Below are 16,980 nucleotides of genomic sequence, written 5' to 3' on the forward strand. Positions count from 1 at the left end.
TTAAAGTCTAAGCCTCCGTATACATTGAGTCAATGCTTGTTAACGTTAATCAACGATCACATAATGGTATTTTCCGGTCATGTTAGAGGTGGATTTCTTTTCGAGCCGCGTAGGAATGTGAATGCTTTGAAGTACATGGAAGGAAGTTGGAAGGTTTTTCGGTCATTATGCGACCCGGCATCGTTGTCCGAACCGACTGTTGTCATGCGGAAACTTCTCCACGCCTTGACCAAGTTCCAAATTATCGGACAAAGGCTGTCAGCGGAGAAATTTTTGAGCATTTTAAGTTCGGACCACCCCAACGTGAATCAGAAAGGCGACTACAATTTGGAAATAGAAATGACGTTTCTCGAGTATTTTGAAATCCTTTTAGAATGTGCCGTGACGTTTGTAAAAAAGGAAGACGTCGAAAATCAAATACCTGCTCAGAGAACCAGAAGAATAAGGTCGGAACCCAGCAGCGCTGCCACTGGAGTCGGGCACTCCAGGCCTAGCTCGGCCTACTCAAGGAGATCTGTACGCAGTGCCCAGTCGCAAGCATCTTCTATTCCTAGCATCGGTGAAACGGAGGAGGACACAGGTTCGGGAAGTGATGAAACCCTGACTCCAGGCGATGTAGAAGATGCAAGCAGCCAGATCGCAATGCTTGATGTTGGCAGTGATCTTTCCAGCCCTGAATCCTCAGTTGCTGGTGCTTCCACTATGCCATCATTTCGACAACTCCGAGACAGCCAAAGGGACAGCACACGAAGCAGCAGAAGTACCCCGGAGGTCGTCACTGCAGAAATGCACGAGAGAGAGAAGCAATTCGCCATGTGGTCGTATCAGTTGAAAATTTTCTTCACTCGGCATTTATTTCCTGCCTGGCACAAAGAAGAATTGCTCAGAAGGGAAGCTGCTCGTCACAGACAACGAAAAAGGGCAAAATAGTCTCACACTTCTATCTCTATGACAATGAGGTCTACAGTTAAGAGTACGTTCTGTACATTCCCAGAGTACATTTGTACTCGTTGAGGCAGTTGTGCATCATGAAAGGCAAATCTATATCTTCAGCATACTACTGCTTATATTACCGATTATTTTGATACTAAACCAATTCCGTTGGACTATCAAATGTTTACATCATTTTATCCCATTGTATACACAAATTAATCATGTTGGCATTAACCCACTGTAATATTTATCAACGAAATATGTATATTTATAAATCGTATACGCACAATGCATGTAATGTTTAGGTAGAGACTTGGTTTCCAAATTTTTGTAGCCGGAACAGTCGTTTGGAAGATATTTGTACCCCAGATTTTTATCAGTATCATTCTAGTTGATGTATCGAAGTCTTTCTTGCCTGAGAAGCATCATGCATGACATTACTTGGTGATTGCTGGTACTAGCATAATAAGCGCTTCGCATTACCAAGACACATTTTATATCACCTTTATTTTGCACTGTACCATGATATTTATTTTTATTTGTATGACTTTAGAAAAACGAATATTTTACCAATGTTTTTATTTTGTATCCTACATGCACTGTTCTTGCACTTCGAAAGTAAAACTGTGAAAAGCCATTCCAATATCATGCTGGTTTTTGTGTTGAGAATAACAGCTCTAAAAAGATGAAGTGTAGTAGCAGAGCGTCCAACCCATGACGAAGTCTCCACACCCAGTTTCGACTCCCAATTCTGAAGTCATTCAGAAACGACATTGCAATTCTAATGTTAACACCTAACTCACAACCCAAGCTGCAATTCGATTTTTCTATCCAGTGCAAAGACTGGACAAATATTCGACTCTTTCTTGTCAACTACGACTCCCGTCGATTTAGAAGTATACAATTCAGACTCTCTAAACCTGTTAGCACTGGAAAACAGGCAATAGCGAATTGTATCACAGCATCTACTGAATTCCATTGAAGACGAATGAGCTGTTGATATCTATAAAGGCCCATAGCCTAGGAATCGTATTCTGCACAAGCATTGTCAACTCCAAAAAGTAAGCTACGCTGATCTTTCTTTTTCATATCGGTCAAGTTAGCAAACCAGCTCCCGTGCCTCAAGATTTTTCAATATCATCCATGCAGGAAGTCCTGACAACCCATTTTCTCCATCAAACCAGACGTTACCACAACAAGACTTGTTAGAATCGGAACATTTTAATAACACTTGAATAAAGCATTCGTACAAAATTAGAGACCACTATCAAATCTAATACACAGTAGAAATATTTCAGTTCAAACTAGCTAGTATTCTAAGGATACGTGCAAGTAATACATTCACAAGCTATAACTGCCGTCATTTTAAATCGCGAGAGCATTCACTCTGCCAGCTGTTGCAACAACAACTTTGCCTGGGTTCGAAAATTTGGTTCAGCCGAGCACCTATTCTGCGCGTTCATAATCTTAACAGGCAACTGCGCGTCTTTTAGAAACACTTTCGACTTTTGACAGCCCGACAACAGAGCGCGCAACGCCGAAAGAGCCTGACAACAAGAATTGCTCTCGAGTCCAGAAGATACGATATCGACCATACTCTGGTTTGAGCTCATTCTGGCCTTGCTTGGCCCGTGGTAGCACATGTTGGACAATATCTTGAAGACTATATTGGAATTGTTCGTGTCTGTGTAGATCCCGTCCAGAATGACTAAGACGTCTTGAATCTGAAATTTAGTACAGTATATTAGTATACACAACACACTGTCGCCTCCGCCGTGAAAAGTGCTTCATAGAATTACATTAAACTTCGAATATATTGGCATGCTGTATTTTAATCAATCGCCAACAACACGATCTCTCTCAAGTTGCGTTTAGTATTGACATCACATTACAAGGGTTGCAATACCCAATCGTTGGCCATCAAGGGAGCAGATGCGCTCAGTTATGAAAAACTTATTTTTCACTGGCATTTCAATAAATTTAGTGGATTAGTAAGAAACTACTTCCATTACCAGTTTTCGAAGTGATACTGGTAATTTACATTTTTGTCAAGTAATTTGTAAGTAACGTGCAATGTAAGCGTAATCATCATAACAAGTATGTGAAACAGCATCTTGCAATTTTTACAGCGGGATTTTGACAAATAAAAACCAAAGACGCGTCATTCCCAGGCTACATTTCAAAGTAATTAATGTACTTCTCAAACCACTTCAGTTGAATTTCACAGAATATATTAGCAACAACTTCGGCAGAGTCAGCTAAAGGTAATTAGCCTGAGCAGCGACCACTTTCAAGCTGAATTGAAGTAGCTGGTACATTTTCAATGTCTGGACAATATATACTAGTGTTGGCGTAGGCAAGGGAAGGACGTAATTCACCTTTGGCCCTCCAACATGTTTCCTGTGAGATCGTGCTGCGACTAGGAAGCTGGGACGCCAGATCATAGTCAAAATAATTCACACCCCTCCCTATTGTGGCCAGACATTTGAACCACATTAGATCTCAAAAATAACTCTCAAAAAGAAAAAAACCTACCTTTAATATATTAAGCTGACCGTCGGGAAAGAATGAAATACAATGAATCAAGTTCAGCCAATGCTGCAGCAGCATTTGTTGCAGTTTCGTGCATCGCGGATGCCTTCCCTTATCTGCAGCGGCTGTGAAACCTGTCAGAAAAGCTCCCTTCCAAAGCATGCTCCTGCACTCTTTGGATATCGATAAGTTACTGAGCAGCCGGAACACATCCTTGAAATTGCGTTGGTTGACTTTCGCGCTAGCCAGGACGGACCTGTTCATGTCCTGAGCTTCGGACATGATATACGACATGAATGAGTCCCGTCCGGTCGTACATGTTGTGAGGCTTGCGCTGGTCTCTTCGCATCTCACAGTGTAGCAGATCGCCACTTTCAGAAGGGTCGATTTCAACTCTCCCACGTCCGACATAGATTTCCATAAATCCTGCAGCGTTTGGCACAAACCTTGCTCCAAAGCAGACACCTGTAGCTCGTTGGAGTTTGCGAGCAAACTGCTCAAAACTCTCAAAAGCACCAGCAGCGTCGCCAGGGCTGTATTCCTTTTTGCGTGTACTTTGCTCTTCTTCATTTCAACTTTGCCACTGTACTGATACTGCTTTGAGAGAGATTTTGCTTTGAAATTGATCTCTTCCATCAAATAGTCAAGGAATCCGGCATCAAGAGCATTTAATTTACATGGACGGAACACGCATAGAGATTGTAACGCGTACGAGCATTTCAAAACACCATCGAATGACCCCATTTCTCTGCTATTTTTCAACAAACTTTTGAGCAGTTTGATACAAATGCTGCACAAATCAGCAATATCAGTCACGAGACGGCTTTCAATGTCTAGTTCATTCTTAACCAGGCTTGTGACATTCGTCAGCAGCGTGACGCTTGCAATTTTGAGAGTAACGTCACCGTTAGTGTCTGAAATCGCAGATTTGGTGCAGGCACAAAACCTCGTCCATTGCGACATTATAATTTCCCGCACCGCTTCGATATCTTTATCGGAGTCACAATTTACAATGACAAAACTCAAAAGATCCATAGCGCTTTTGACCATGTCCGAGTCACCAAAAGTAAGAGCGAGGTCCGAAGTTGCCAAGCACACAATATTCAAAAGAACATCGCGATTATTGACGGTCGCCTGTAGAATTTTCGCACTCTTGTCTTTTGACATGTACACGTGCAGAAGTTTGCATGATTGCGAAAAAAATCGAGTAAGCGAATTGATGGAAAACTGTAGCCTGCCTTTTGTAACGTCAATCTTATCACACGACACGAAGTTAGTAATCGCCTTTTCCAATAACGGCGGGTCAATCAGGCAACTGATAGTTTGAACGATGTCGGCATGACGATGCACCACATTCAAATCGTCAAAGCTAGTGAATATATTACTCAACAAATGACACATAGCGGCCAACAAAGTAGGGGTGACGGAAGCCTCCCATTCCGGTGGAAAATCAGACCCATTCGAACTACCACTGACCCTAGACTGCGATTCAGCGTCATCACTGCGATTGTGTACAGGTATTTCATCCGTCACGTACGACGACGTAATCTCCATCGGATACATGTGCGGGTATAATATCAGGGAAGACGGTTTGATCCAACAACACGGGTGGTAGCGAGTGAGAATATGGCAACACCCTTGATAAAACCCATACTGCCGCAGAATCTTGCCAAATTCAGAGTCTTCCATCGTGGTTTTGCCAGAACTAGTCACATGCAGGACTAAGTTACAGCACACGTACGCAGCTTCAGTACGCACGGCGCTACACTCTGTACTGTCAAACAGAACCGACAGCAGAACCCTCCAAATACCGCCGGGATAGTCTCGAAAATACTCCTGCATAATACCGCAACTGTCCGACTGTCTGGTGATCATCGAAGTCAGCAGTAAGCCGCAGTATCGGATTAAGGGATCTCTGGCAGGCCACAACGCTAATATCCATTTGTATGACTTCTTATGCTTCGTCGCCGCGTATTTCCCAGACATTTCGGCCGACACCGGGAATCCTTGCGAAACCATATCCAACCAGTTGATGGAAGTCTCTGGATCCTGACTGGTTTGATTCGCGGCCCCGAAGACAATGTTGACAATGTTCTGCGTGGCTGTCTTACTCACGCCTCTGCCCATGTAGGACATGTTACTACCGCTGTTCTCAATGTGAAACGCAGACACAACTTCGAAAAGTGACGACATTAACTGCACAGGCATTGAATCATCATCGTAAAAGAATTCGGCTGAGCTGTTTTTCTCAGCGCAAGCTGCGGTGTTATGCAGCAGACAATCCAACGTAACCTCCATCGAAGGCAGATCGTAGTACCGTGGTGTGTTCGCAAGCTTCAACCTAAACAGAATGATCCGACACAGAGTGGACTGGAATTTGCGGACGATACTCTTATCAGGCAGCACCAGTATCGTCGCCGATATGTGACTCATCATGGAAAGGACAGACTTGCAAAGCCTACGCTGTTCCTTGGCTCTCAAGCCTAGTCCGCTTAACTGTTCGGATTTCAATGACGGACTTTTCAACTGGTCCAGTAAAGGCACGTCTCCGGGCGTCCCGGAACCGCATATCGCGCGTACGTACCACACTAGCGTAGACTGCAGTCCTTCTTCGTATGAACGGTCTTTGTCTGCAACAGGAAGCTGTGAGCTCGGAACTGTCCGAACGACATCACCTAGCAAAGTTACGATGTCGCAAAGTAACTTCATGTCGTCTGTGCTGGAGGGCTGCACCAATACAAACGTTTCTAAAGACGCTCTCCATTTTTCAGAGTTGAGCATCGCTTTGAGATAATCTTGCTCGTAAGTCAATAAAAGAGTGCGTAGGAGGCGTACATCTCGACTGACCGCTGCATGTATTCTAGCATTTGCTACGGATACAGCAAATTCATCAATGTACACGTCAGGAGTGGAACACAGTAAAGCAATTTGTAGCGGTGTAGAATCGGCTGATGTATCGCTGGACTGTGTAGCTTTCAAGTTTTCAATAGTCGCACGTACGTCATTGTGATTTTGAGCTAGCGCGACTCCCGACTCGATAGCGAAAGATGCCGGTCCCACTTCGAGCAAATTTGGGGATTCTCTCCTACCATCTGCAGGACGACGCAAGCCGACTACATTGTGCGGCAAACACGGCACGGAAATATGATAATGTGACATTATTCTCGCAGGAAAACGGACGGATAGCGTAACTAACGAGTCAGGATTTCCGCACTCTGTTTTCAAAACTCCGTTCAACATAAGGAGTGTCAAAACTTGAGCGGCTAAATTCGAGGTGTCTGAAAAGTTATGCGACAGAACTACAAATCTCACCAGCGTCAATATTGTCGGAAACAGCAACAGAGATGTTCTGACTCGGTTATTCTCGGCGCCTACTTTCAGCATAATAAGTAAACATGACGTAGCTTCTTCAGTTTCATGTTTCGTAAGCACAGAATTGGAGGAAATGCGACACAGATGCCTTCGGACAGTAAGAAGCCCATCGCTTTTCAGAAACATGTCATGAGATTCCTTCACGGACAGCATGCACGCTAACTGCTGTAACGTCGCGAGTCTTTTGGCTTTCGATGTATCTTTAAAACGTAAAACGCTCAACATCTGCGACATCAACTCTTCGCTGGCGGCAAGAGACCTCAAAGAAGATTTCTTACCGAGCATGGGTACAGGCTGGTTTGCAACGAGTCGATCTGTAAAATCGTCTATTTGAATGAGGCACTTCAACAGCGCGTTCAACACTTCCTTATCCTCGTAATCTCCTACAAGCCCGTTAGCAGACGAAGTCAAATATTCGAGCAGCAGAGGACTAGCGAAGCTACGAACTTTACGGCTTTTCAGCATCAAAAATCGAAGCAGACACACGAGTCTAGTCACGTCGTCGTAATTTGCGGCGATAAAATCTAGAATGACTTTCCTCAAAACATCAGATTCAGCAGCAAACGACTGCAAATTCGGCAAATGTACCTTTACTTCATCCAGAAAATTAACCCACTGCTCATTATCCATAAAATATTTCCCTCTTAGCAATGACATCAGAATGTCATGTGAAGCACTTTTGATTCTGCTCGAGGCACTATTCAAACCGTGGACTATAAGCTCACGGAATACGTCGCCATCAATCATGAAATAGCAGCTGTTAGCGATACTCGAATCTTCTAGATTTTCAAACAGTTTCATCATCACTCTCTGACACGATGTGTATGTTTCGGCTTGGACTTTCAAGTCGCTGTGCGACATCAGTTTGAGAAGAATGGATTTCGCCTTGTGACAGTGAAGTTCTCCGAAAGACGGTTTCACCATTGAAATCAAGTCTATCACCTGAGGAATGAAGCCGGTAGGATTGTAATACTGTAACCCGTCCAATGAACCATCCGCTAACATGAGTAAAGACTTGAAATCTCCCTGCTGAGCAGAAACTTCTTTAAAGTTTTGGATGTACTGAATGCATTCCAAAGCCCCTTCCAATTTAATGAGTTGATGCCGGCCGTCGAAATGCTTCAGGTACGTGACAGCTAGATTGTGCAAGCTTGGGGAAGATATCTTGAAAGCTTGGTCGGACGCGACGAGCAGCAAAACGTTTTCCACAGATTTCAGCGCGCTGAGATAAACAATTCTGTCGTCGGCGATAATTCCTTGAAGAAATCGTAAAAACAGAACGCTGCAAACTTGAAACGCGATACGATGAAAAACAGAGTCTTTCATCGTTTTAAACTGCTTTGTTTGCCAGTTCTCATTGTCTTTATCGCATTTCAAGTGACTGTGATACAGTACACAGCGTGACATTATACCGGACAGCAACTTAATTCTTGTACGAACGCCGTCACATATACCTTGATCTTCACTCCACAAGGCATCAACGTTGAAAATATGCGACAACACCTGCACGCAATTCATCGCTACCTCGTAAGCGTCAAAAAATACGATGGGAGAGTCCACGCAGAGTAGATCGGCCACCGATTGTAGGCACGAGAACGTGAATTCAGGCACCGATAGCTGTGAAAGTTGTGACGCCAAAAAACTGTCATCGTCCAAGCTACTAGAATGGCTGACTCCGTCTTCAGAGATGATATGTTGGATATTTGAGTCACGTTCTCCGACTTGCAACGAAACGTCGTATTCAGAAGAAAGAGAAGAGCTTCCGGTGCGGTCCTGCCCGTCTCCCCCATTACGTTCCCAGCCATCTGACCCAGCTTGAAACGAATCATACTGCGATGTCAGCTCTCTAATAGAATTATAATAACCCGGAAGTCCTTGTCTTGGACAATGAAAGTCGGGGTCCTGATACGACATGATTCTGGCACCGAGATTTTTCGCAATCAGCGATAAACACTCACAGGCGATGCAAAGAATTGAGACATCGGCTCCAGAACGTAAAAGTATCATGAGCGTATTGATAATTGTCGGACGCTGAAGGAAAATCTCAGCGGGAAAGTCATGTAATACCACATCCAACAAAAACATACATGCATTTTCGACTAAAGACGGGTCTGGCGAGTTTAGAGATGTACTCGTCGATGACAGGACGTGCCTGTCGGTAGCTGTGAGAAAGTGCCATGGGAAGCCCGGAAATGCTAAATAACTTGCTGCCATGTCAGGAACAAATGTGTTTGGATTTGAAAAAAATCTAGAGTCCTGAGTCCCTTGAGGAATCGGTTCGGCGTGGTTATTAACAGCCTTGTTTGCATTTGGAGTGGTCAGATTCCTAAGGATTGCATCAATATCATGCACCGACGGTCCGACTATGTCGTTCCTTAACTTTGAAAAGAATTCAACACCTCCCAGCGAAAGTAAAACCAACCGAGCATTTTCGTACATTGACAATCGTTTCAGCAACTGCAGGACATCTTCCGTCATGGGATTTGAATCAAAATTAAACCATTCCAGAAATTTCACGATGAAAGCGCGTTCAGGAACCAGGTTACTTTCGTGGATCAGACCGTGGTCGAGTTTCGATATCAAACTCCGCAAGGCTCGGCAACGAACCTCTGGCAGAGGATGACTCAACTTGTTCAAAATGCCATCGAGAGATTTGGACATTGCTATTTTGCGATGTTCATAGTTAAATTATGAATATAAACTGTAAACCGATAAACATACAAAATTTTTGCTAGTAAGAGTTGATTAAGAATGGTATGAATGGATATAATGAATGACAACCAAGAGCTTATTCAATTTCTTCCTCATATTTCAGTATCTTTAAACTAATTTTCACAGCACATTAATATCCCCAAAAAAACTATTTTTGATATTATGAATACCGCAATTATGCGTTTCATTGCAATCCACAAATACAACTAATGTAACACGAAAGCAATCATCATTCTATATTCGAAAATTGATTCAAGCCATATAAATCAACAGAAAGAAATTAAGAACCGGTACGTTCTTTGCTTAAATTAGTCTAGATAACACCGGGGTTTTCAAACTCGAGTCTTCAGATCTCATGGTGGACTGCTATCAATATAATTTAGGGGGTCTACACAGTACACAATCAACTAAAAAACTACTTTAGTGGTTTGAGTTGAAAACAGTTTAAAAACCCTGGTCTAGCATATGTCAATCTTTATATCATACCGGTACTGTTGCGTTGGCATTGCGTTATTTATAATAGTGAAGTATTGAGCAATTAAGTTCAGTTATTCAAAATTTTATCACTTCAAAACACCACAAGACAAGAAATATTGTGATAATCGAAACGATATGCCTCAGTGTTAGACTAAATTTAATTACACATCAATTTCATTCCATCTCTCGCATACATCACAATATACCACAGTTTACAAACGAAATCAACGAATCATTGAAAAACGAACACCTTCTCAGTTCTCACGCAAGATCTGGACTCAAAATCATGATACTTAAAACGGGTTGGTAACACCAAACATATATTTCCAACAACCTTATAAGATACCTGTTACCTTCACAACGAACAAATCAGCCTTTTCAACAACGTTCTCACCAGTCACCATCCATGGATGACAAAACGGAAGCAACCGCCGTTTGTTTGAAACAGACTTAGGTTCAACACGAGCCACACGTATCGCTGATGTGGATGATTGTTATGTTACTCGGTTCAGTGAAAATTTCTTGACATCAAACAGCACAAGATTGAGCTATAATGAAAAGAAAGGGAGAAATGAATCTTAGCGACTTGCTTAAGCCAACCAATCAAACTCCCTGACTGACCAACAATATAACAAACATAGCAAAAAGGGAGAACCTTGAGTGCACGTTCTGGCACGTTTATTATTGCTCTCATCATTTCAAAACGCCACAAGATTGCGATACAATGATAAGATAGGAAGCTATCTAAACAACTTCGAGTAGTATTTCAAGCATAAACCCACCATGGCGTAAATCAGTTTTCCCAAACTTTTTTACACATCGCTACCCCCTGGTGAATAGTCCAGGCACCATACACGCCCCAGACTATCCCATAACATCAGGGATATATACTCGAAGTCCAGATATCCCTGCATAACGTCTACCAAAGTTAATTTGCTCACACAGCCTATGTTGACTCTTATGGCCTCTTTGCATTAATATAATTGATACGCATCACGATACACATTATTTCTGAGTATGTAGATTGTAGAATTTCAGAACAGACACTATCCAGGAATAAATCCCAAGACTAAATTCGTACTTCATCCTGGTTGATGATCTATGGAGAGCGTTGGTGACGATTTCAAATTGAATGTGCCTTGTACAGCAGCGAACGACGTGGCCAGTGACCACGTATTCATATCTCTTCTTATTGCATGAATTAGGCTACATATTAATTAATGGATTTCCCACACTAATTTCTAGGGCATCACAAGGGAAGTAAGAGGCGCGGTTGGACCAGCGTCACGACACCAGAGGTGGTCAGTAACGAAGTACTTCTACTCAAGTACTCAAGTAGTTTTTCGCTACTCCCGGTACTTACTCAAGTAGATCTGACTTTCGCTACTTTTACTTCGTAATATTTTGTGATCTACTTACGTACTTTTCGCTATTTTCAGTTTGTGAAGTAGAAGTAGTTTAATCCACCAATCAGGAAGATAGCCTGAGAAATTTCGGGGCTTCTTTCATGAATATCAAATGTTAATTTTCATAAAAGTTGAGTAAAGCACAGAATTTTCGTCGCGCTTCGCGCTCAGTGGAGTAACCATTATGATTTCACGAACGCATCGGTGAATATAATTTAGGTAGCGGGTTGACGTGGCTGCGTTCACACCGGATTGTGGCCCTTCGCCTATATGAAATATTTCATCACAGTTTATATGGCTCATCATAACCATTGAAACCGATGTTTCGCAATCTAGCATTTACTTATCATATCGTAATATGGCAGTCCATGGCGTGTCCTAATCTGGAAAAGTGGACTTCAACTGTTTTTCAGAGGTGGGCAAAGTAGTCAAGAAAGCTACTCAAGTAGAAGTAGAAGTAGCAACGAAAAAATATACTCAAGTACGAGCACAAGTAGGCCTACTATGAGCAACCAAAAACTAGTTGAAGTAAAAGTATAATTGACTGACTTTAAATCTACTCAAGTAAGTAAGTAGTTGTGAAAACGATCGTAATTCGTTCACATGGATTGTCAAAAGGTGCAAATTGAGCTATGCGAAAGGTGCGGAGTTTGATTCGTATTGATGTATACCAGGAGGGTTACAATTTTCGACAGCATAAGCATTCGTCCGCATCATGGGATGAAAATGATAGTATTGATATGGAAATGCGATACTAATCCTCTGTTTACTCGAACAGCACGTTTTAGAAAATATCATGGTAAGGCGCCCTCCCCTCATATTATGAGGCCTGTAGTTTAGTTGAAGACCAAGACAGAGAAGTTGTATAGGACACGGTGTAAACACTTTGCGCGATTAGTAAACGTTAATACAACATATGCCGGATCGTAAAAATGGCATACCGTGTAGCTTTAACTTCGGAAATTAAAGGCATTTGCTTTTATACTTCAACATGTATGTTATCCTGACAAAAGAACTGATATTAATTAGAACTCAAAGTATATGATACTGGGAGTTGAAAGTGCAACATAAGTAGGCCTACTACTTCTAAAACCGAAGCATGTATTTCATGTCTTTAGCCTAGAACGTTTCGACGAACGTTGATGCTAAAACAACTCTAAAACTAATAAGTCTGAGTCCACTTTTCCAGATTAGGACACGACATGGACTGCTAAATTACGATATGATAAGTAAATGCTAGATTGCGACATTTCTGTTTCAAACGTTATGATGAGCCATAATATTATATACTGTGATGAAATATTTGATATGGCGAAGGGCTACAATGCGGTGTGAATGGAACTACCCGACGAAAATTCTCGGCTTTACTCAAATTTTATGAAAATTGAATGTTGATGCTCGGTGGAAACAGCCCCGAAATTCTTCGGACTATCTTCCCGTTTGGAGGATTAAACTACTTCAACTTGACAAACTGAAAATAGCGAAAAATAAGTAAGTAGATAACAAAATATTACGAAGTAGAAGTAGCTAAAATAAGATCTACTTGAGTAAGTACCAAAAGTAGAGGAAACTACTTGAGTACTTCGAAAAAGTAGAAGTACTTCGTTACTGACCACCTCTGCTGTTTTTTCAGTTTTAGAGCTGTTTTAGCATACCACTTTCGAAACTTTCTGGACTAAAGACATGAAATACATTTCCGCTTTTAGAAGTAGTGTTTATATTTCACTTTCAATTCCCCGTATCGTATACTTTAAGTTTTTTTTGCATCATCATCATTGGTTTATTAGCAATTTTATCAGTTCAATACGCCACAAAAATACGATACAATGAAAAGATGGGAAGGTGTCGAAGCGACTTGGAGTAGTAAAGAAGATAGGATAGAAAAAAAACAAGTGACAAAATGGGGTGGCATGTCATGGAAGGCGAGATCGATAGGTCAGTCGTGGTCCGGTAATCTTGAGGATGCAGTAGTATTCATTTAGTAGTAATTGCTTGTATTTCGACTTGAATGTGGACATGCTCGTCGACTGTCGGATAGCTGGCGGGATACTGTTCCACACATCAGGTTCGGCATATTTGATGGAGCGATGATATTTTCGGTCGATCATATGATATTTGGACGACGTGGACGCGCGTTCTAATTAATATCAGTTCTTTTGTCTGGATAACATACATGTTGAAGTATAAAGGCAAGTGTAGTAATGCCTTTAATTTCCGGAAATGAAGCTTTACAATATGGCGTTTTTACGATCCACAATATATTTTTATTAACGTTTACTAATCTCGCAGCAGTGTTTACACCGTATCCTATACAACTTCTCAGTATTGCTCTTCGGCTAAACTACGGCCCTTATAATATGGGGGGGGGGGGTGCCATACCATGATATTTTCTAAAACGTGCAGTTCGATTAAACAGAGGATTAGTATCGCATTTCCATATTAATACTATTATTTTCATCCCATGATGGGGACGATGGCTTATGCTGTCGAAAATTGAATACCTCCTGGTATGCGTCAATATGAATCAAGCTTCGGCAACTTTCACATGGCTCAATTTGCAGCTTTAGACAATCCACGCGAAAGAATTAGGATCCTTTCCACAACTAGGGGAGATGTGGTACCGATGGATCACTGGGACCGAAAATACTTTGAAAATTCTCTATGATAATTCCATGATTACACTCCGTGAACTTGTCTACAATTGCATGCTGGCAAAATCTTTCCTCACATACGAAAAAATTCGACGCGCGCGATCTATGGGGTCTCTCACAGATGTTTTTTGTTTTGGGGTGTCTAAAGTAAATTTAGATCGACATATACACTTTTCTTTGTAACCTTCAACTCGAACAAACCAGCAATTATTTTTATTGTGAAGTGTAGGGCTTGTATCAGGCTACATATTGGCACCTATTATTTTTTCAGTACTTTCCTTGAGTGGAATTTTTTTCGATTCATGTATAAAATTCGTAGGGTGGGGACCGATGATACAATAGCCAAATCAAGCAAAATAATCAAGCAAACTAATCATGAAACAAATGAAACATCCCTATGTACAGAAGATCTTTATGTAATAATTGCATATGATGTTTTATCGCTATAACGAGGTATTTGATAGTCACACTCTCGATTTTCGGGCAATATGTATGTACCCTAAAATTCATAAATCCGAGCCTAAGTCGAAACGTGATTTTATGACAACATTTGAGTTAATATTTATTCTATGTTTTGACGGTTGCGATCAAACATTCTTCTTTGGCTTGCTGTAGCTTAGATTATAATACTGGGCAAGAAAAGTTGTCACATCTGAGTTTTTTAGGGTATATGTGTCATAGGTCCCCGGGTCGTGTGCCATTGGACCCACCGGGTGGGGACCGATGACACGTTCGAGCAACAAATTTTGAACGTCCATAAATATTTTTTGAAAAGACGGATATTCATGTATATGTGCGCGATAGGTAGAGCTTGTATCAAAGTGCTGAGCCAGCAAACGATCTGCTGTTTCGGCTGAACATTTTGGGGCCAGCGATCATTTTCCAATTTTTGATCCATCGGTACCACATCTCCCCTACTTACTTACTTGAGTAGATTTAAAGTCGGTCAATTCTACTTCTACTTCAAGTGGTTTTAGGTAGCTTATGGAAAAAGTTCTTTTACTCGTACTTGACTATATGTTTTTCGTTGCTACTTCTACTTCTACTTGAGTAGCTTTCTTGACTACTTTGACCACCTCTGCACAGACTGCACGACACCAATGTAATAATTGGTTTCGAATCCCGGTTTTGACGAATTTCCATGTGTCGGAGGTATATCTGGGGTTTATCGACCTCACAGCAACTACAGTTTATTGAAAAGTCCAGTCGTAAAGTGAGCCGGATTACAAAAGTCGGCTTTGAAGACCACGGTAGGGACGCATGGGAGTGAGAGAAACTGAACAGCGACTGCGAGAATGATTAAGATACATCCAAGAGATTATGAAAGCAACAATCCATGAATATTATAGAATTCGTGTTGTGTTGCACAAGACCTAGAAATGCGATAAGCCCCAACTGTCTTGTAGTCACCATTAATACATACATACACAGCAGTGATGAGCATCGGAGCGGAGTCGGAGTGGATTCGGATCGGAGTTTTGCCGATTCTGTGACAGTCGGAGCGGAGTCGGAGTTTACTACAGATATTTTTTCGGAGAATTTTGGAGTATTGTAACTTTTGTCTCCGATATCTTTGGATAGCTCTGACCAGAATACACTATTGATTATGATTACAAACCAAAACACAGACAGTTGACACCTTGTAAAGTTGTAATATGACGAGTAACATGCAAAAATGATTGCCAAGTGCATAAAAATCAGCCATCTGCACTGCGATTGGGGACTGGAGAGTAAGCAATACTATGAGGCCAACAATATTATCACATGTACCATGTTGTAACATGTGTACCATGTACCAAGCTTGCCACTGTTTCGGATACTTGACGAGATTCACCGGAGGATCTCGGAGTCTGGGATTGAGCTCTTCGGAGTCGGAGGGAGTTTTCCTCAGACACTAAAGTTGTCGGAGGGATTCGGAGTCCCGAAAAGCACTATCCGCTCATCACTGATACACAGGGCTCACTATTGCTCTCAGCCTCTCCCCTAGCAGTCGCCCAATTTGTAGATATAGAGCCCCCTTCCAGGTCGCTAACGTCCCAGCGGGGCGCTGGAGCCCACTTCGGAAACCACAGGCCCAAAACATATAAATAAGAGACATAAATGGACAAGCAATGAAAATGTTACGGGATGCTACGATGAGCGCAGTCAAGATCGACGCGCGGTAATCTCGGACACTGCCATATTGTACACTGTTCTGTGTGTTACTGCTGTCTCACGTACGTTCCACACTCAATGAGAAATAGCCTACACAAAAATGTACAAACCTTCAACCTCCTATCACGCGAAGCGCTATAACTTTTCAATGTTATTGAATGAATTAGGTCATTAGCATTGTTACTCGAATATAGGCCCCCTATTTCGTATGTACCTAATCAGACTATTCATTATAGGTTCTCGCGGGTTAGCTTCCGGTGGGTCCATTGCTATTGATTCAGACTTGGACAACTAGATAATTCTAGTTGTCTACTTTCACTAAATTGGAGCGAAATGCCAGTAATCTAATTCTAATCTAATTTATGAAAGCTGAAAATTTTCTAGTTGTCCAAGTATATATGCCTGGACAACTAGATAATTATAGTTTTCTAATTTCACTAAATCAGATCGAAATGCCGGTAATCTAATTCTAATCTAATTTGGAGAAGCTGAAAATTTTCTAGTTGTCCAAGTCTGTATTGATTAGGCCTATTTTGTTGAAGGATGTTGTTATTTCGTGACCTCCTGTAAGGATTGTCGCTACTCATGAGATATTGGAATCGCACACAACTACCAGGCCAAACTAAAAGAAAAACTCATTTGATGAAATGCATGCGATTCCAAATTCGCATTTCTTCACGGCGTGCTACGTTTCTTTTGTGGATCACTTTTGCAGCGCGGGGCTCTGATTGGAAAGACAGCAC

The 16,980-nt window shown here is 41.7% G+C and overlaps 1 protein-coding gene across 1 annotated transcript; it reads right to left on the bottom strand.

The window, feature by feature from the left end:
* Positions 1-2,134: 2,134 nt before the first annotated feature.
* LOC145458546 (rotatin-like) lies at positions 2,135-9,609 on the bottom strand. Its single transcript, XM_080336948.1, has 2 exons — positions 3,469-9,609; positions 2,135-2,657 (listed from the first exon to the last, which is right to left on the bottom strand). Exons 1-2 carry the CDS (start codon positions 9,496-9,498, stop codon positions 2,316-2,318), a joined length of 6,372 nt encoding a protein of 2,123 aa, XP_080193074.1. The 5' UTR covers positions 9,499-9,609; the 3' UTR covers positions 2,135-2,315.
* Positions 9,610-16,980: the final 7,371 nt, after the last annotated feature.

Source organism: Botryllus schlosseri, chromosome 16 (assembly GCF_051294905.1).
Source record: "Botryllus schlosseri isolate E-star chromosome 16, Bs_hap1, whole genome shotgun sequence".
Taxonomy (NCBI): domain Eukaryota; kingdom Metazoa; phylum Chordata; class Ascidiacea; order Stolidobranchia; family Styelidae; genus Botryllus; species Botryllus schlosseri.

What these genes read in the sequence shown, in the direction of transcription:
- LOC145458546 (XM_080336948.1), bottom strand. Translation starts at nt 9,498, where the DNA reads ATGTCCAAATCTCTCGATGGCATTTTGAACAAGTTGAGTCATCCTCTG. An exon ending in GTCAGCTTAATATATTAAAG is followed by an intron (nt 2,658 to 3,468) that starts GTAGGTTTTTTT and finishes ACTAAATTTCAG; the next exon opens with ATTCAAGACGTCTTAGTCAT.